The following is a 21403-nucleotide window of genomic DNA, read 5'->3' as shown; positions in this document are numbered from 1 at the left end:
GGAGTGACTTGTCTTTTTTCTCCATGAAGAAGAATCCCGCCCCTGCTGGGGAGGAGGAAGGGCAGATGATCCCAGTTGCCAAGGACTCAGAAATGTACTTCTCCATGGCTTGCCTTTCGATGGGAGAGAGAGAGTAGAGTCGTCCTTTGGGTGGCGCCGTCCCAGGCAGGAGGTCGATTCCACAGTCATAGGGTCTGTGAGGAGGGAGAGACACTGCTCAGGTCTTACTGAAGACAAGCTTTAGATCCAGGTATTCCGGAGGCACGTGAGAGAGGTCGGGAAACTCACTGGCTGAAGGCTGCAGTGGCTTGGTGGGAGGCAGAGCAGAGTGCAGGCAGGAAGCTAGGCAGGACTGGCTCCAGCCTAAGATGGTGTTGTCGGCCCAGTTTAGGTGGGGGTTGTGTTACATTAACCAAGGTAATCCTAGAACGATGGGTACGTGGGGGTCGTTCATGATGTGAAGTCGGATGGTTTCAGAATGATGACCGGAAATCCTCAGGGTGAACTGGGCGGTGAGATGGGTGATGGTGGTCAAGCTGGTGCCATTGAGTGTCAGGACAGTGAGAGGAATGTCGAGAGTGAGTAGTGGGATTCCCAGATGCTTGGCGGTGGCGGAGCAGATCAGGTTCCTGTCCGCCCCTGAGTTAACGAGGGCCTGGAGGTGGTGATGCTGGTTGTCAAGGATGATGATAGGGAGTAACGGTCGATCAGTAGGGGGGCTGGTTTCGAGTGTTGCCCACCAGGGCCCCTCGATTCACTGGTGGGCTTATCCTTTTAACTGGCAGGCTCGGCAGATGTGTCCCAGCTGACCGCAGTAGAAGCAGGCCCCTGTGCTGCGCCGGTGCTGTCGTTCTTCAACTGACACCCGAATCCAGTCTACCTGCATGGGTTCAACAGAAGAGGCGGGAGATGGAGAGGAGGTGAAGCTCGGGAGAGTCTTCTCTCTCCTCCGTTGCTGGATATGGGCGTTGATACGGTTGGTGGGGTCCATGAGACTGGAGAGGTCTGACGGCAGTTCCCGCGATACCAGTTCGTCCTTAATGGCGTCGGACAAGCCGTGCAGGAATGCGTCGACCTGGGTGCTCTAGTTCCAACCGTACGATGCCGCCAACATCTGGAACTCGATGGCGTAGTCTGAGGTAGACCGGGACCCCTGCTGCAGCTCCATGAGTTCTCTAGCTGCCTCCTGGCCGGACAGAGAGCAGTCGAAAGTTCGCCTCATCTCCTCGGAGAAATCTTTGAAGTTGGAGCAGAAATGTGCATCGGCGTCCCAGACCACTGTTCCCCACTCCCTGGCCTTGCCAGTGAGGAGCGTGATGGTATACGCTACCCGGGAGCATTCTGTGGTGAAGGCCAGAGGTTGCAGCTCTAGGATTAATGAGCATTGAGATAAGAATGATCTGCAAGTACCAGTTTCTCCATCATGGGGTTGAGGTGCTGGGAGTCTCGGCTCGCAGAGAAAGGCGGTGGCAGGAGCTGGAGTCAGAGACGGCTGGGCAGGGGTAGGCACGGCTTGATAATGCTGCATCTGCGTGGTGAGGAGGTTGAGTGAGTCGGACAGGGTGGCGAGGGTCTGATTGACTTGTCGTAGGTCTTGTTGATGGGTCCTGAGGAGGGTCCCTTGTTGTTGGACGGCCGTTCTCATATGGGTGAATTCTGCTGGATCCATGTTGGCCAGAACGTACTGTTCGGGCTCCTGGAGGTGTGGTGAATTAGGACCCCAAAGCAGAACATGCACACAGACAGTAATCCAAGAAGCTTAGTAGGTTTAATCCAGAAAGAGGCATGGGGAAAATGTAAACAAACTTGATTAAGAAAACTATAATGGAAATAGTCCCGGTATAAAAAAACATGAAACTTGACTTGAAGAAAACAAGGCAGGCAAAGACATGAAAAAACACTTGGAGACAAAAACATGAAAGATGCTCGAGACAAAAAACGGCTAGAGTCTATATACGAGACGTTCTGGCACTGTCTGTGGCTGAGAACGGTATTTAAAAAGGCAGCGGTGGTAATCAGGAAGTGAATGCAGGTGAGCGCTCGCTGAACGGGGAAGCAGGCAGGATGGAATTCCCATCCCGGATCCAGATCGGAGCTGACGTGGAAGATCCGCAAACTCAGGAGTGGATGTCTGGGTTGGAGCGTGACAACAATGTACCTGAAGCATGTTTCCCATTTAAATTATACGTTTGAGTTGATTGGAGTGTGGAGGAACTTTCAAGCTGTTACCCAGGACTTCCTGATCAACTGCGGTACAAATATGAGGTGACACAGAGGCCAAATTCCCTTAGTCATTCATCAACATGGGAAAGTTAAGAGAACACACAAACCAAATGAGGAAGAAGTGTGGTAACCTTCATAAGTCAGGGAATGGTTATAAAAAACTGGCTACTCATCTGAAAATGTGTGTCTGTTTTTCTTCTATACATAGTCGCTGCTGTGAGAAAAAAAGCTGTGGAAATCGTAATGAGACCCCATCAGACCCGGTCATCATTGACAGGTAAGAACTATAAAACTGCACTTGTCATCACACTGTAGTAGTACACAAGAGGTTCATAAGAGTTCTTGACCCAGTAAGAGTTTCTGGTCCATTAAAACCAGTCATGATTGGCACTCAGTTGTGCTGCATACTAACAGTGAGGAAACACTCCTGAAGGAAATAGAACAAACCAACTTTGTCACTGTTTTTGTCTTTCTTTGCACTTGAACTTTTATTGGTTTACACAGTTCTCTTTCTCAAACACACATACACTCACTTGAAGAAAGATTTAAAGCAAATTTTATCTCATATTTAGTACTCATGCTTGTGAAATATAATGTAAATGACTCTGTTGGACAGTTTGTGTTTGGTTCTATTAAAATGCCATTATAGTGATTATTTACTTTTTCCTATTTTAAATCTCAGCTTCATAACAACGCTACTGTTTTTTTTTTCATGGTTGCTTAGCCCTCATCCTATGCCTCCCAGCATATGGAGTGGTTTTCTAATTTGCCAGTTTATATCTTAGTACAACCATTGTCTTTCTCTCTTACTGTGTGTTTTTGTAGTTCTTTCTTTCTTTCTTTCTTTCTTTCTTTCTTTCTTTCTTTCTTTCTTTCTTTCTGAGTCTACGTTATTCACAATGTCTCAATGGAGCTATTCAAACTTTCTCAGAGCTGTTATTTTTATGGATTTTTCTAGAATTCCTGAGTATGGCATCTGTTTTTCTCCTTTACAGAAAGATTCTTTTTGACCCCCCTCCATCGTTCACTCTGTCGTCTTTCCATGCCTTAACCTTTTAAAAAAGCCATACTTTACTCAGGGGCTCCATAAATTGAAGGACTCAGTTGAGTATTTTGGTCTTCATAGGCTGTTAATGTAGCAGTGTTGTGCTCCAGTGACCCCAGTAGACCTGGTGCTATAGTTGATAGCCAATCACTTCTCAGGGGCAGTGTCTCATTGGCAGGTCAACTCATTAGGCTAATCAAGGTTTTGTGGCACTAAAACCATGCTGTTTGAGGTACCATCTTTTGGTTGCTTGTATTACACAGTCTTGTAATCATCATTCCCAAACTCATCCTATTATTCCATCAGCGTATCAGACATGGAAGAGTCTAACACCACTCTCTTCTGCAAAGTCATATTTAGTATGGTATGCTTACCTGTGTGCTCATTCAATCATTTTACGTTTCCTAGACTGTTTTTATATAAGCAGTTTTTACATATAAATATTTACTTCTGTAAAAACATTTTATTTTTAAATTTGAAACATTCAATTTTATGACATAAAAGTTCCACTATCATCACAGGACAGTTTTCATTAATTGGAGATTTTTTTGTTGTGAATATTTTTGTTTCTCTTACACACACACACACACACACACACACACACACACACACACACACACACACACACACACAGAGCCTCACCCAACACTTCCACCTCCCCACATTATTCTAAAGTAATATTGTCATAATTAGTAAGCCTCATCAGGGCACCTCTCAATGCACACTGGAATCGGGATCCCCAGTGTGCCACCTACCACACCAGCCCCAACCCCCCTGCCAAGTCACCCCAACCCCCCTTTTTTAATCTGTCTCCATATTATTTGGACCCTGCCTTGTCTTTTATTCTCCTCCCCCCTTCACAATCTGTTATTCACCCCTTACTCTACTAATCCAGTTATTAGTGAAAGGAGAGAGAAGAGATCCCATCTGATCCCTGAGGCGGCATGCCTTTTGCCACTTTATGACCCACACATCTGATGCTTGTCCTACTGATTAACTAGCGCTGGTATGGCTGATGATAAAGTGGACCTTAAGAACAAAATGGAATGAGTTTATGGCAACTTGTTGTGTTTTTTTGTGGTAATTAACTGCAGCATGCACACAGCAAGTTCAGGAGTTGTTTTTATTAACACTGTTTATAGACATATTTTGTTTAATTATATCATAATTTCATAGAGAGGTTTATTGAGATCCTGATCCAACATTTTCCCACTTCATGTTTCCCACTTCATATCCTTATTGGCTTGTTTACCTGGCATGTCTTGTCAGTTCAAGCACATCCTTGTGTTAATGCTTAGCTTAGTCTTAGGCACATGTAAAGAAATGCTGTAGACCAAAATGGCTTAAAAATAATGAAATGAAATGTTTCAACATTAAAAAAACAAACAAATCTTACTATAAACAGCGGTAAGCCATAATAAATGAAACAACATCAATATCTGGTGTCAGACAATTAGTGCAGTTTTATAAGGAAATGAGCTGTAGGTTTTACTGAGCATCTTACACAACAAGCCACAGTTCTTCTGGTCACTTTGTCACACTTGCTTCTTAATTTTGCAGCAAAACCCAGTATCCTTCTTTATGTTTTCTTTTTTAAATTGAAAAGTGGTCTCTTATGCAATATGCTTCTCAGATGCAAACATTTTTTTTCCTGTAACATTTAATTTTTGCTGGAAAATGAATGTTTGGAGCTCTAAAATGTTTTTGTACTGACTTGATAATGTAGAAGTCATATAATAGAAATCTATAACAAAGTTTCTATGAAAAAAATAGGGTGCCTAAGACTTTTGCATGGTAATATACAGTATGTAAGTTTGGTATTATAACATGCATATGAGCTATTATTCGTAACTGACAGCTATATGAACTGTGAAACTAAATATCCTAATAGATGTGGTTTTAATCAGGTAATATTACCCATGGATAATTTTCCAGCTTTGATGCTTAATAGGGTAACAGGCAAAGCTAAGGAAAAATACATAAGTAATTTTGTATTACTAATATTATGATTGCTATTTTCTATGAAGTGTCTTTTTGACCAGTTGATCTACAGTCTTGGTAAGGGATTGAGGATTAGCAGGTCAGTGCCACACCAAAATCAATATATGAATGTGAAAAAACAATGGGGTAACCATGGTGAAGCTTAAGGAGAGTGAGGGTGAGAAGGATCAATGCCCAGCAATATATATCTAATTGATTGTGCTTTCCGGTAGGGTCTCCCTTAACAAGCTTGTGCTCCAAGAAAACAGAAGAATCAATATAAAAACCCTAGTCACATCAATATCAGCCTACCATCCCCCCAACTATGAAACAGATGGTTTTACAAGGGTCCGACACAAGGGCTTACAGTACATATGGGTCTGCCTGTTTTACATTATCTATGAGAACACCCAGGTGAAGGACTCTGAAGCATGTATAGACTAATGTAAAACATGTGTAATGTGTAAAATATTTAAACAGACCAGATATGGGACAGGTCTGTGCTCTTAATAATATAAACAATGTGTAGTATAAATGCAAACCATACATACATACATACATACATACATACATACATACATACATACATACATACATACATACGATGTCAGAGTTCACCTCTCACCTCTACTTCCCATTTTACATATTTCTGAGATCTCTGTGATGTTTTCTGTCTTCTGAATGTCCTACAATCTCAGAAACACTTTGGTTGAATAGATGACAAAGGACTTTTGTCTAAAATGTCCTGTTTCTCTCAAGACTTTATGTACTATGTAATTTTTACCACACCAACTACATACATACATACATATACACATATATGTGTGTGTGTGTGTGTGTGTGTGTGTGTGTGTGTGTGTGTGTGTGCGTGCGTGCGTCCTATCCCAAATTTGTAGAACATGGATTCATGAAAATCTGGAACATCTACGTGCTTTGACTGCTGATAATCTACTAGCCTTCTCATGTTTTTTTTTTTTATTCCCCCTGGTTTTCTCCCTAATTTACTCATAGACAATTCCCACCCACGAGACAGCTCTCCCCACCACACAACAACTGACTGCAACTTTTTGAACTACTACTGCCCCATGTAATGTCACAGGGCAGTGTAACACACTCAGAGGAAAGCACTATCTGCCCACCTCCGTATGCATGATCTCACAAACGCCCATGATTGCTTATGGCCCTTTTCCACTACCCTTTTTCAGCTCACTTCAGCTTGCTTCAGCTCACTTCAGCCCGACACGGCTTGCGTTTCGACTACCAAAAAACAGCATGACTCGGCTCGCTTCAGCCCTGCTTAGCCCCTAAAACTCGCACAGTTTTGGAGTGGGGCTGAAGCGAGCCAAAGCGAGCCGAGTGAGGCTGGGGGCGTGAGCAGACACTCCCCTGTGCACTGATTGGTGAGGAGGAGTGTCCTCACATGCCCACACACGCCCCGCGAGCATGCTGGGATCTGTAAACACCGTAAACCCGGAAGAAGAATAATTACGAATTACGAGAATTTCTGAAGCCTTATGCGCCTCGCCTCATCTATACGCTCTTGCCAGTATCTGTTGGCGTTATCGGTGACAACAAGCCACAGCACCAAGACCAGCAACACTAACGACTCCATGTCCATGTTTATTGTTTACTATTCGGGTCGTGAGACTACCGCTTAAAAGCTCACTGATGTCACTGTTTGCGCTGCTTAACGACATCACGTGACGTCCACCCACTTTCGCTAACTCCACCCAATGTGTCCACCCACTTCCAGCCAGCACAGTTCAGCGCGGTTGTAGTCGAAATGCAACTCCAACAGCCCCGCTCAGCTCGACTCAGCACGGCACGGCTCAGCCCGACTCAGCTGCGTTTGTAGTGGAAAAGCGGCATTAGTGTTGCTGTAATTGACAGGGCAGAGAGAGTATACCACCCCTCCCTTCCTAAGTGCACAGGCCACAGACAGCTGTGGAAACATTGGGATTCAAACTAGTGACCTCTGGTTGATTGCGTAAACACTTTTTTGTTGCCCCATTTGGGAGCAAACTTGCCAACTTTTAATTTCACATATCAGTAACTGCTACTTTTTATCACAGGCTGTGGTGATATTGAATGCTTCTGTATAGCTGTTTATAGCATTGTGGACCTGCTTTGCTATACCAAACCCTTTTGAAAATGAAATGGACGCAATTAGATGAACGTTAGACAAAATAGTGAGGGTGTTCTTGTTGTAGGGTTAGTTTACTCTCCTTTCCTAATGAATCCCTGAGAGAAAACCATAAAAAACATTTAAAAAAAAAGCACATTAAGCAATTGGATGATTAATAGAAATAGCAACTGATGTTAGAGGTCACATTCTCTCTGCTTCATTTTTTCCCATATTTGTGAGACACCTGTAAGATTTTTAGTCTTCTTCCAGTCCTATAGTCCTTCCTCTGCACTGGTGTTCTCTAGTTATAATCAAATGCATTCCTAAAACAGAGCTGTCCTGCTTCAATCTCATACTTCATGCATTATGAGGTGGTCGAAGAAATTTATGAGGTGGCCTCAGAAATTTATTATACAAATAAATGCCCCCTTTCCACTCAAACATTTTCTTACATCATATACTGCATGTACAGTGGTGCTTGAAAGTTTGTGAACCCTTTAGAATATTCTATTTTTCTGCATAAATATGGCCTAAAACATCATCAGATTTTCACACAAGTCCTAAAAGTAGATAAAGAGAACCCAGTTAAACAAATGAGGCAAAAATATTATACTTGGTCATTTATTTATTGAGGAAAGTGATCCAATATTACATATCTGTGAGTGGCAAAAGTATGTGAACCTTTGCTTTCAGTATCTAGTGTGACCCTCTTGTGCAGCAATAACTGCAACTAAACTTTTCCGGCAACTGTTGATCAGTCCTGCACACCAGCTTGGAAGAATTTTAGCCCATTCCTCCATACAGAACAGCTTCAACTCTGGGATGTTTGTGGGTCTCCTCACATGAATTGCTCGCTTCAGGTCCTTCCACAACATTTCGATTGGATTAAGGTCAGGACTTTGACTTGGCCATTCCAAGACATTAACTTTATTCTTCTTTAACCATTCTTTGGTAGAACAACTTGTGTGCTAAGGGTCGTTGTCTTGCTACATGACCCACCTTCTCTTGAGATTCAGTTCATGGACAGATGTCCTGACATTTTCCTTTAGAATTTGCTGGTATAATTCAGAATTCATTGTTCCATCGATGATGGAAAGCTGTCCTGGCCCAGATGCAGCAAAACAGGCCCAAACCATGATACTACCACCACTATGTTTCACAGATGGGATAAGGGTCTTATGCTGGAACGCAGTGTTTTCCTTTCTCCAAACATAACACTTCTCATTTAAACTGAAAAGTTCTATTTTGGTCTCATCTGTCCACAAAACATTTTTCCAATAGCCTTCTGGCTTGTCCACGTGATCTTTAGCAAACTGCAGATGAGCAACAATGTTCTTTTTGGAGAACAGTGGCTTTCTCCTTGCAACCCTGCCATGCACACCATTGTTGTTCAGTGTTCTCCTGATGGTGGACTCATGAACATTAACATTAGCCAATGTGAGAGAGGCCTTCAGTTGCTTAGAAGTTACTTTGGGGTCCTTTATGACCTCGCCGACTATTACACGCCTTGATCTTGGAGTGATCTTTGTTGGTCGACCACTCCTGGGGAGGGTAACAATGGTCTTGAATTTCCTCCATTTGTACACAATTTGTCTGACTGTGGATTGGTGGAGTCCAAACTCTTTAGAGATGGTTTTGTAACCTTTTCCAGCCTGATGAGCATCAACAACGCTTTTTCTGAGGTCCTCAGAAATCTCCTTTGTTCGTGCCATGATACACTTCCCCAAATATGTGTTGTGAAGATCAGACTTTGATAGATCCCTGTTCTTTAAATAAAACAGGGTGCCCACTCACACCTGATTGTCATCCCACTGATTGAAAATACCTGACTCTAATTTCACCTTTAAATGCTAATCCTTGAGGTTCACATACTTTTGCCACTCACAGATATGTAATATCAGATCATTTTCCTCAATAAATAAATGACCAAGTATAATATTTTTGTCTCATTTGTTTAACTGGGTTCTTTTTATCTACTTTTAGGACTTGTGTGAAAATCTGATGATGTTTTAGGTCATATTTATGCAGAAATATAGACATTTCTAAAGGGTTCACAAACTTTCAAGCACCACTGTACATTGTTGCATACATCATATAAACCTTATCACTGCTACATACTCATAAGTATACAGAGAGAGAGAGAATGCACAGATGTGCATACACACTGGAGAGGACATCTGCTCCCTTGAGAATTTGACAGCAAGAACAAGAGAGCATTAAGTTCTGGATATCAAATGTGCCTAGTACTCTTAAAAACCAAGAGACAAGGAAACATATGGATGGCTGAGGGTTTATCCCTTTTCCTTCTGTTTGTATGTTTGTGTTTATCTGTAGTAATTATACCTTCTCTTTACTGCCAGTTTTGTGGTTTTGAACATAATAAGTGACAAGTTTGTGACACTTTTGTTATAGTGTCCACCCCAGTGATCCTTAGCAACCTGATCTAATGAGCAATACTTAGCTGCAGTAAAAAGCATGTGCAATTCACTGGATTTACACAGATTTATGAGGAAAGCTGCTCCTCTTTTCCTGAATTTCTTAGATGTCTGAAATACCGTCTGTTATCCTTTTAGTCTTTTATCTGCGCTAGTGTTCTTTGATTTACCTAAAACAGAATTCATGCACTTTCATGCTGCAAGTCATGGAAGTAATATTGTAAATTACTTCTAGTGGGGTGGTTTAGCTCGAATATTCAAAAGGATTGTGCATTTTGTGATACAAGCATCAAATTTGGCACAAATGTACATTGATATATGGCGAACATTTTCAGATATTGAGCCACTCGGAATTCTCCCTTCATGTCCGCCATATTGGAATTCAAAATGGCCGCCATTTGAAATCTACGTTTTCGATTATCTTTGGGTCTAATGCTGCTATTTACTCGATTCTGGTGTCTAAATGTATGTTTTGGGGGGCAAGGAATCCAATAGGAACAATCTGCATCGCATATTTTGTACCAATGAGCCGCCATATTGGATTTCAAAATGGCCGTTGTTTGAAGTCTACATTTTCGATTATCTTTGGGTCTAATGCTGCTATTGACTCGATTCTGGTGTCCAAATGTATGTTTTGGGAGGAAAGGAATCCGATGGTTACAATCTGCATTGTGTATCTTTATAAATTAGCCAACATATTGGATTTCAAAATGGCCGCCACTTGAATTCTACATGTGCGATTACCTCTGGGTCAAATATTTTTATAGTACATGACAATATTTGCTGGTATCCATTTTTCAAAATGACATACTTTATTACAGTACTCCACTTAATTCATGAGAGATGAATATTCATCATCATGTATTTTTGACAAGACAACATTTTACTCAAAGTCTGTGAAGTAAAAATTGTTTTGACAAGTTTGAGTTATTGATTAGATTCTGTGTTGTTCTAGGTTTGATATGGAACCCGAAGGAGTTCCAACAGTTAAGCAATAGGCTAATTATCCTAAAGTAGGTGAAGGTGACGGGCAGCACGGTGGTGTAGTGGTTAGCACTGTCGCCTCACAGCAAGAAGGTCCTGGGTTCAAGGCCAGAGGCCGACGGGGGCCTTTCTGTGTGGAGTTTGCATGTTCTCCTCATGTCTACATGGGTTTCCTCTGGGTGCTCCAGTTTCCCCCAAAGGCATGCAGGTTAGGCTAACTGGTGACTCTAAATTGACCGTAGGTGTGAATGTGAGTGTGAATGGTTGTCTGTGTCTATGTGTCAGCCCTGTGATGACCTGGCAACTTGTCCAGGGTGTACCCTGCCTTTCACCCGTAGTCAGCTGGGATAGGCTCCAGCTTGCCTGTGACCCTGTTGGAGAGGATAAGTGGCTACAGATAATGGATGGATGGATGGATGGATGGAAGGGTGAAGGTGACTGCATTGTCAAGCAGGAGAAGGTGTGTGTTCCTGAAAGTTTAACTGGAACAACTAGATAATGCTGATGAACAAGAATGAGCATCTATTCCATCCTCTGCCTCTTGGTTACTTACTCAGTCACTGACTTTTGGTGGATGACTTCCTCATGATTGTACCAAATTCTTTCCTTTTTTTTAAAATGATGGATTTAATATTGCTCTGTGGGTGCTCCAAGTTTGGGATATTTTTTTAATAACCAAACCCTAATTGACACTTTTTCAGAACCTTGTCCTGCATGTGTTTTCATAGGTTATTGGTTTTCATGATGCTGTTTGCTTAAGTATGCTCTCTAATAAACCCTGGAGCTTTCTACAATCAAATCACTGTCTTTAGAATGGAAATCACCTCATAGTTTCTGGAAACTTTCAGCTGATTTAACCATAACTAATTTAGGGGTTTTACACCAATGGAGGGTGAATAGTTGACAAATTAATTTTTTTATTTGTAAATAATTTTGCAAACTATACTGATCAATCCATTTCTCAATAATATGGGCTATTTTGTGTAGAGACATGACATACAGCTCTGGAAAAAAAAGAAATAAGAGACCACTTAAATATTTTCTTAAATCAGCATCTCTGTGTACGGCAGCCATTTCATTCCAGTGTCTGTGCTGGGATTCCAACACATCTCATTTTACTTAATGAGGTATTTGGTGCAGGTATTTGGTGCAGGTATTTGGTGCAGGTCATCACCTGCACCAAATATTATTTAATGAGGAAAAGTATAAAATCCACTGATGTGGTCATCACTATCCTCTTGCAATAGGACCAGTCTGGATGGCAAACACAGTGCTAGTATTACCTTAAATTTAATTGGAATATAAAAATATCTATTCTTCATGTAACAGTCCACAGAATGGAAACAACAGGGAAGTGAAGTTTAGGTCAGATAAGCGCAAATGTAGATTTCAAATGGCGGCCATTTTGAATTCCAATATGGCGGACACGAAGAGAGAATTCCGAGTGGCTCAATATCTGAAAATGTTCGCCATATGTCAATGTACATTTGTGCCAAATTTGGTGCTTGTATCACAAAATGCACAATAGGTTAGCTATGCTGCCCCACTATTCTGTGTTGTACTGTGTTGTAAATTTATACACAAATGCAGTTAAGAAATCATGTTGTTGCACGACGTTTTCTTGGAAGCATAACACGCTGACAGCAGATATGTGTGGAAGTCAAGTGTTAAATTTACTCACCTAATTTGTTTAGTTAAAATGTTAAAGCCTAGAACAGAAGTATATACAAATGAAAATATATTGTTTTCCTATCACTATTAACTATTGATTGCTTTGGGTTAATGACCCAATATACCAAGCTATGATAATTTAGTCATATATCATTGAGTAATAATCATCAGATTATTGTTAATCATTTGAACAAACACATTTAATAAGTTTCACAGTGTGTAGAGTGAACTGAGCAAAGATGCATTTGCAGTCTCACTGAAGGTCTTCTTCATTACACACAGATCTGTGAGACAAACACAGATTAGGACAATGTTTATTTTATGTAATTATATGCTATTATTTGCCATCACCATTTATTATGTTTGCTGATTACGGTAACAGTGAGTATATCTGAAGAATAGAGTGAAAGGTCAGTACAGAACAGTGTTTGTGTGTAGTTAACATTAGGAATTCTGAGATTTTCTATGGAAGATCCTGTTTTGAAACTTGAGTAGTCCGTTAGTTAAGTTTATGTGTTTTTATATGTATGTGTGTTTGTGTGGAGAGTGGTGCTAGACTGTCTTAAATTTCACTAATGATTTAATGGTGCTTCCTGGTGCTGGCTTGGCCCCACTGCTTTGTTTGTTTATGTGTCTGCTGGATAGTAATCTGGAGATTTCATCCAGATTTAGCCTGTGCACTAATAACATAATTTATCCTTTTTTTTTACTCCCAGTTTATGTATTTTTGAATCATGTTGCACTGTGGCTCAATTCACGTCATATCATATCACCATTTAGCACATCTGAGAATCCCTGGAGTGAGATCAAACTATTAGGGAAAAAGAATGTGTGTGCTTGTCGGTGTGTGTGTGTGTGTGTGTGTGTGTGTGTGTGTGTGTGTGTGTGTGTGTGTGATGAATCTGTCAGGATGGAGGGCAGGGTTGATGGGCCCGCTGACAGCTTCTCAGCAGGCCTGCTGTGAGCTCCGCCAGTGTCTCGCTTCCCTCCCTCCACCTCATTCCCTCCCTTGCTCCATGCCTCCCCTTTCCTTCTTCTCTCCTGTCTGCATCCCTTCACATTTGCTATGGATTAGTTATGGACAGTAAATTACAGTGCCTTGGACCTTTGAATGATTCCTTACCCCATATCTTCACACATTCCCCCGCCACCTTCTTTCTGCTCAACCTGACCACCCCTCCTTCATCTGTCTGTTGTTCTGTTTATCTGTCTGCATCATTTTCAACCTGATCTGTTTTTTCTTCCAGTTGTATTGTCATTTCCCATCTTTCCTTCTCTCTCCCTTGCCCTCTTCTCCTTGCACACCTTCCATCAAGATTTTTTGCTGTGATGACACTTTCAGTTTAGTAACTATTTCATCCTCAAGTCTCTCTCTCTCTCTCTCTCTCTCTCTCTCTCTCTCTCTCTCTCTCTCCCTACTCTATCTGGAAACAGATGTTGTTTGTCAGATCCTATCATTACTGGCTAATTAAGCAGACATCTCTTCTCTCTTTTCTCCTGCCTGCTGCTCACTTATTCTCAGAGATAGTCCAGGTTTTGTTCCCCTACAGAGCTGAAAGTGTATCTCATTCACTGTGATGCACGTGTGTGTTACTTCTCTTAAGAGCTTGGAGATTTTGGCAAGTTTACTTAACAATAAAATTATGAAATAAGTATGAATGTGGCTGTGGTATGATGTGAGTAATATGTGCATATTATTTCATGTTAAAAATCTCATATAAAATACTCTCCAGAATGAATGAGACCCTTCATGAAAATGACCAAAATTAATGTATAAAAAGAATAACACATATATTAAGTGATATTCTGAGCTCAAACATAGGAGCATAGTCTTATTTAAACATATTTTCAAACACAGAGGCTCAACAACACTGAATCTCTTCATGTAATGCCTAACAAAGTTAGAGATACTTCTAGAGAAATCTGGATCCATTCCTGTCATATTTTAAAGTTCATTAAATTCTTGTTTGTGCATATGGACATCCTTCTTCAATTCATACTACAGGTTTTCAGTAGTATTCAATCCAGAGGCATCAATTTTGTGTTTCTTAATCACTTCTGCATTGATTTGGACATATATTTAACACATTATCTTGTTGAAAGATAATGCATCTATGGCATTATCTATGGCAATCTATGGCATTATCTTTGCATCTATGGCAATGTCTGAAACTCTTGGCAGAGGCAACCAGGTTTTGGGTTGAAATATCCTAATATCCTGACAAAATTAATCATGCCACCAAGCTTTGCTAGAGCCCCTGAACCACAAGCCATAAAGTGCCATTGTCAAGTATCAAGTGCTTTTCTTGGTATGCAGTCTCCTTTTGTCACCAAACATCCTGTCAGTGTGCACAGTGAAAAAAAAAATTGGTTCATGTAACCACAACATTAGATTCAAATTGCAGTCCTAGTGATGCTTGGGAAAGTGTAGGTTCTATATTTTTATGAGATGAATGAAGTTAGAGTAAAACTTAGAGTAAACCTGTAATTTTTTAAAGTCATAACACTAGAAGCATTTTATTTCTCTATTTACTTTGCCACATACCACACCATACTTTATTAATGAATGCTTGCTGTCTATTAATTTACTTTTCCTAATCACTGCAAAATATAATCTAGTTAGTTAGTAAATATAAAAATAATGTTGAGTTGCATATGTATTTGGTTAAATATTTACCCCCTGACTCAACCTTCCTAGATATCCTCAGTGAACCCCATATCTAGCCCTGCATGGTGAACTGATAGCCAATGGCCATTTTACATTCCACTCCTTCAATCTTTGCAAGGTATGTAACTCCCTCTGAAAAGGAATAAAATATCTGCTATTATTCCAAGATCAATCTAAGAATCCAGAAGCTCAATTATTTTAGTAGTTGACTCATAGATGCCAGTCCACCACCTGTCTGGAGTGTCACTACTAGAGATCTCTCTGCAAAGATCTCAGTGTGGACATTTGGAAGTTTTGTGTGCAAATGAAGTGGTCATAAGGTCCCATAAATCAGTTTAAAAATGTACTTAAGTAGAAAAACCTCACGCTGAAGTGTTATGTAATGTTGATAGACTCATACAGACCGATCCTAATAACAAGGCAATTTTTTTCTCAAATAGAAGAAATCAGGCAACTTCAGGATTCGTCATCTACAGTGTTTGTTTGACAAAAAAAAGCGCCTTAATTTAGGTGTTTTACAAGGAGATGGGATCTGACATGGAAAGGTGAGAGCCCTGGAAAAAGCCTGGCGCTGTTTTCATATCATTTACTCATGGAGCCGGGTGTGAAAGGTCCTGGTGTGGTATGTGGTGACGGGGGTATCGCTTTAGTCGTTCTGCTCTATGCACCCTGTTAGCGGGGTCAGAGGTCACCTGCACAGGGTGTTAACCCCCATGACCAGTCTAGCCTTGGTCTGCCATGGGACTCTGAGATCCAGAGTATTTATGACTAACTCTTCAAACACCCCCTCCTCGCCCCAGCACACACTGCACTCACCTACAACTTTCCCCTGTTTGAGGCAATAAAGAAAGTCATCCCACTCTTTTGGACTCATCCATAAAAATGTGATTATATACAGAACTACGTATGGTATATTCACATGCAAAAAAAAAAAAATACTGAAAAACTGAAACACTTCTAAATGTTTATTATTGCTACATGAACTCAGTCCCAATAGCCTGTAATGGAAGCTGAACATACGTTAAGGCACAGAGCGATGCCTGTTTTTACTGCATATGTGTTGATGTGCAGTACAGTTAGTATCTGTTTGTCCTAGTCATTCAAAGGTATTTAATGTTTGTAAAGTTTGTAAATGATTGATCTGATAGAATATCCATACATCTGAAGATTAAGATGAATTTCAAGTTAATGGATTTTCACAAATTCTGATTAATGCTGGAGTATGCAGTCACGCTTGCTTATGAACATATGTGTATGTGTCTGTGACTTTCAGTTCCCTGTGTATCAGTGGTGCTGGAGAAGCTTTCAGCATGTCAATATTTTTAATGCCTCACATCTGGTTTCCTAATCCCCCCCCCGATTCCCTCCATGTCATGACACTGTTTTGTTTTTCTAGGGAGGGTGGATGGTTTAGGTGAAGGAGAGAGATTTTGATGAGTGATTATCCTAAATCTAAAACACCAACACAACTCTTCTTTTCTGTTATTCTCTTTCTTTATGTTTTTCCACCATTTTTCTATAGTTCATACTCCTGCTAATGGAACCTTAAGAACATCTATTATCCTTCATTATCACAGTTTAATCAAACTTTTTAATCATATATTATCCTAACATTGTTAATACATGACTTGTAATACATAATCAGCCTTTACTTAACTGGTTTACATTTGCTAATCTAATTTATTGTAACACTTACTAAATGATAAAGTTGTAAAGTCTAATAACATTTTATGCTTCCATCTTAATAAATTATTTCCTCTATATTACATTTTCAGCCTAAGGTAATAACTTTGGCAGCTATAATTTTAATTTAGCATATTTTCACTGATTCAGAGTTAAATGGACTCCTGCACACAAACTGTACATGCCACAGCTAAGTTTAGATACTTCTGCATTATGGACTGTATTGTTAATAGTGCATTGTGCCAATTTTTTTTTCTACATTAAGCAAGTTGTCACTCTTAGAAGGCAGCTTCATGCTGAGAGTGTCGTGTTTGGTCTTGAGAAGTGAGGCAGATGCACACAAAGGCCATTCAGAGGCCTGACCAGGGACTCCCTCTGAGGCACTGTGGAAACTGATCCCCTGGCTTAAGACTCAACCATACCTTTTGTTTCCTAACAAGTGTTCCTAGAGATGCAAAGGGAATTGACCGTTGCCTGACATTATAGATTAATACACCCAGTGACATCTGCAGCTCGGAATGGGGCCAATGCTTTCACTTCTGCAACACTGCGCTTTTATATAAAAGGGGGGTTTAAAAAGAATCATTAACATTCTCCTGATTTCAGTGCTATTAATACAGAAATATAAATATTAAACAATGATTTAATACAGAATTATTTCATAATTTTTGTTTTAAACTTAATGTTTGTAATTACTAATTAACACACATTCATCAATGCCTACCATTACGACTCCCCACCTCTCCGTCTGTTAAATCTAAATATCACAACAAACCACAACAAACATTGTTGATATTAAACTTTCCCTTGCAGAACAGCTGAGATTGGGTGGGTGGGGGATGTTGTGTTGCAATACAGGGATGTTTGGGAGGCCTAATTAATTATGCAAGATAGCTCTAATTATAATGCAGCAAATGGCTGCATGGCAGAAGGTGCGAGGCACTGAGCCTGGGAGATTTGCATGCTAAGTGGGCAGGGAGGGGGAAGTGACTAATGCATGCTAATGTGTGCGTGGCCATCGTGCTTAATTTTAGCTGTTCACAGCTGGGTGCTGCTGACTCTTTTAGGGGTGAAAAGTTGATCAAGTGGATGAGGATGAGAAGAGTGGCATGAATGTATTTTGTCCAACTAAAAAATTTGTGTAGGACTAACATTCCAGGAGATGAAGAAACTTAAAGGAGCAGTTTGTCATTTTAGAACCCTCTGCTGTCTACAAAGTGAACTGCAATTGCAATTAAAACATTAATAAGCCCTCCCCTTTCCCCTAACTCACCCCATTGTCTCTGCAGCACTGATTAATGCCTTGTAAGTTGCTTTTCAAAAACAAGAGGTATGACTGAGTCAGTTTCTTTTAACTGAGGAAAGATACAATTTATAAGTCAGAAAAATAAACACAAGACTGAAAAACTGCAATATTGAAAAGCACAATTTTTCTATGAAAACTATATGTTGGTAATTTTGTGGCCAAATTTTTAAAAATGTGGGTATGTGAGCAGTATGGAGGGTGGCATTGCTGATGGTCCATGGTTTGATCCTGAGCTCAGGTTACTGTCTATATGGGGTTTCTCATGCTTGCTCTGTGTTCATGTGGGTTTCCTTTGGGTTATTTGGTTTCCTCTAGCTGTACAAAAACATGCAGGTAGGTGGACTGGCTGCACTAAATTGCCCTTGAGTGTGAATGAGTATATGAATGAGTGTGTGCATGGTGTCTCACAATGAACCGGCATCCCATTCAACATTAATTCTCCTGGCTTATGCCCAGTGTTAGTGAGACCCTGACCAGGATAAAATGGTTACTGAGCATGAATTAATTAATTCAAGGAAAGTATTGTTTACAACATATACATTATTAAATTGCAGATTAAGGAAATATAATAAGTGCTATGCATATAATACTGTACATATTGGTATAAGGTCGGTGTAACACTGCATGCCAGTAAAATCCACCTGGTGAAAAAACCCATTCATTTACATGAAAAAGTTTGTGAAAAAGGATTCACTTCCAGCAGCAGTTAATTTTGCACCAACATCCTTCAATTTTGCTTCACATTATGTTAATCTAAATAAATTTTAAGTATGCAAATCTATTGTATTAGAAGAGTCAGGCAATGGAAAATAAGAGAGTGGGGCAGGGTTCATGTTTTACTGCAAAGCACAACATGGAAGAATGGCTATTTATAATAATAATAATAATAATAATAATAATAATAATAATAATTATTATTATTATTATTATAGGACACTGTTTTATAACAGCAATATGAACCTACATATTTGTACAATCGGTTCACTGGAGCTAACAAGCTATGACAAACTAGCTGAATAAATTTGTTAATAATGGTATATTTAATGCGAACTAGCCACACGGCTCCAGTCAATATAATGTCTCATAACTCACAAACAAAAAACTTGCAAGCTGGCAAATGTTAGCTGTTGATAAATTTTTTTGCTTAATGTTGAAGGTTTTCAAATTATAAATGTGATCATGGGTTCCAAATATGTGCACCATAATGTCTTAAATATTTAAATATCTGAACATATAACCATATGTTCAGATATTTAAATATTTAAATATATGTCTACAGATCGTCTCATGCAGGGTTTTTTGCAATTATTGCATTGCTTAAGTCCAATGCAATAATTGCATTGATACAAATGACACATCCTGGGTCCTATTTTATAGTTTATATGTGTGTGTGTGTGTGTGTGTGTGTGTGTGTGTGTGTGTGTGTGTGTGTGTGTGTGTGTGTGTGTGTAAAAGTTGGAAAGACCAGATCTCTTAGGTCTAAATGATAAATGATAATCACCCTCTGCCAACAACAATCTTGACTGCACTTTACTTAAATAGCTCAAAAATAAAAATCAGGACAATGGCTTGAAAATAAGCTTTCATTTTTATGTTGGTCTTATATGTAGTTTGTCATGGAAAAAAAGGACAGATTTTACATTTGGATTTGCCATGCAATGAAAGTATTCCTCTAAAATTAGACTCTCTTTTTCTTCTCTCAGTCTGTTTTCTGCTTGAATATTAGTTCCCAGTTGCATTTTTACTTTTCTGTCCCTCCTTGCTTTACATTGGGGACTTTGGGATTGCGGCAGATCTGGGTTGCCATGGTAGCAGTGCCATACTGCTGGACGATACACTCCTGTGATTTGAAGTCTTTTCTTCTCCCCCACTTTCTCTCTCTTCTTCATCTCCCTTATTTCTCCCCATGTCTCCCTATATATCACACTGCTGTTTACTTCAATACACCACATACAAATTCACACCTAAGAACATGCAATCACTACAAATCATTACAGAAATAAATTAAAAATGAATATAATGTGCTACAGATATACATGCCTTCCTCTTACACTCTGTCAGTTGCATACTCACAGACCTGCCCCATGGGGGTTTCATGCACTGCATTGTGGGATACTGTTGTCCCCTGGGCCTACAATGATGTTTTGAGAATTATTTTGTATTTAGTTCAGTTGTATATGAGTGTTAGGCTTTTGACAGTTAGAACTATTGCATTGCTTATGATATTTCTTTTTTTCTTTCTTTTAAAACATATTTATATTTTAATCTGTAAATGAAAAGCTTTATGGAATCTTGAATAGACCAACATGTATTGAAGTGTATCTTTGTCTTTTGTACCCTACAGATTTTTCTTGAAGTTTTTTCTCAAGTGTAACCAAAATTGTCTGAAGACAGCAGGGAACCCAAGAGACATGAGACGATTTCAGGTACAAAATCAATCTAAGCATTGCATATGATTTGTGGTTACAGGAGACATTTACAGGAAATGCATAGAAACTGGCTTTTGCAAGTACCTTTTTTTTATTGTAATCATGTAACAGTTATGTACAAATGAAGAATTTGCTGTTGGGGTCATGGGGGTAAACAGCAAATTGTTCATTTTGTTTTAGTCTACATTTGATTCCTTATATGGTAATATTTTTATATTTCAGAATCCATATAGACATTTTTATGTTTTGGGAGTAAATTAATTGTGTAAAAAACTAAATCTGAGGAGAGAGAGAGAGAAAGAGAGAGAGAGAGAGAGAGAGAGAGAGAGAGAGAAGGAAAGTGAAATAGGAGATGGTATGGGTTTACTGGGAAATGCAGGATCACAGGAAATCAGCCGAGATGTTTCAGGAAGTTGTTGAGATTTGAGTGATTGGCTCCAGATGTGGGAGGTCAGGTTCCATGACCCAGGAAGTACTCACTGGGGACACTCCCTCCTCACTTCCTCCTATAGGTCTTTCACTACCACCTGCCCCCCCATTCTGACATCTCTTCCTCTTGCCCTCACATGCTATCCCTTCTTTCCTTCCACCATGTTTGTTTTAACTCTTTCCCGCTGACACATGCTGAGAAATGACTTCCATGTAGGTTCCACACCTCTGTGCATCCCTGCACAGAAGCCATGGCTGTGTCTGTAATTTACAATTATTTATTTTGAGAACATACAGTGCATTCTAACTTTTGCCATCATCCACATGAAACATCTGGCCAGCATCTCCCTGCTCCACTCCACCTAAGACCTCCTTATAATTTATTTCTTCCATTTCATTTAACCTCCTCAAATTTCTTAACCCTT

General features: G+C 39.9%; 1 protein-coding gene across 8 annotated transcripts in view; it reads left to right on the top strand.

Moving 5' to 3' along the window:
* ebf2 (EBF transcription factor 2) overlaps window positions 1–21403 on the top strand; it is a 44851-nt gene that overhangs the window by 10024 nt on the left and 13424 nt on the right. For 7 of the 8 annotated variants that reach the window (XM_060907654.1, XM_060907653.1, XM_060907648.1 and 4 more), the window contains exons 6-7: window positions 2432–2500; window positions 20465–20546. In XM_060907654.1, coding sequence (XP_060763637.1) covers window positions 2432–2500; window positions 20465–20546 — 151 coding nt within the window. The remainder of the gene's footprint in view (window positions 1–2431; window positions 2501–20464; window positions 20547–21403) is intronic. The other variant, XM_060907652.1, reaches the window with a different exon arrangement.

Source organism: Neoarius graeffei, chromosome 24 (assembly GCF_027579695.1).
Source record: "Neoarius graeffei isolate fNeoGra1 chromosome 24, fNeoGra1.pri, whole genome shotgun sequence".
Taxonomy (NCBI): domain Eukaryota; kingdom Metazoa; phylum Chordata; class Actinopteri; order Siluriformes; family Ariidae; genus Neoarius; species Neoarius graeffei.
This window is presented reverse-complemented; position numbering and strand designations above follow the sequence as displayed.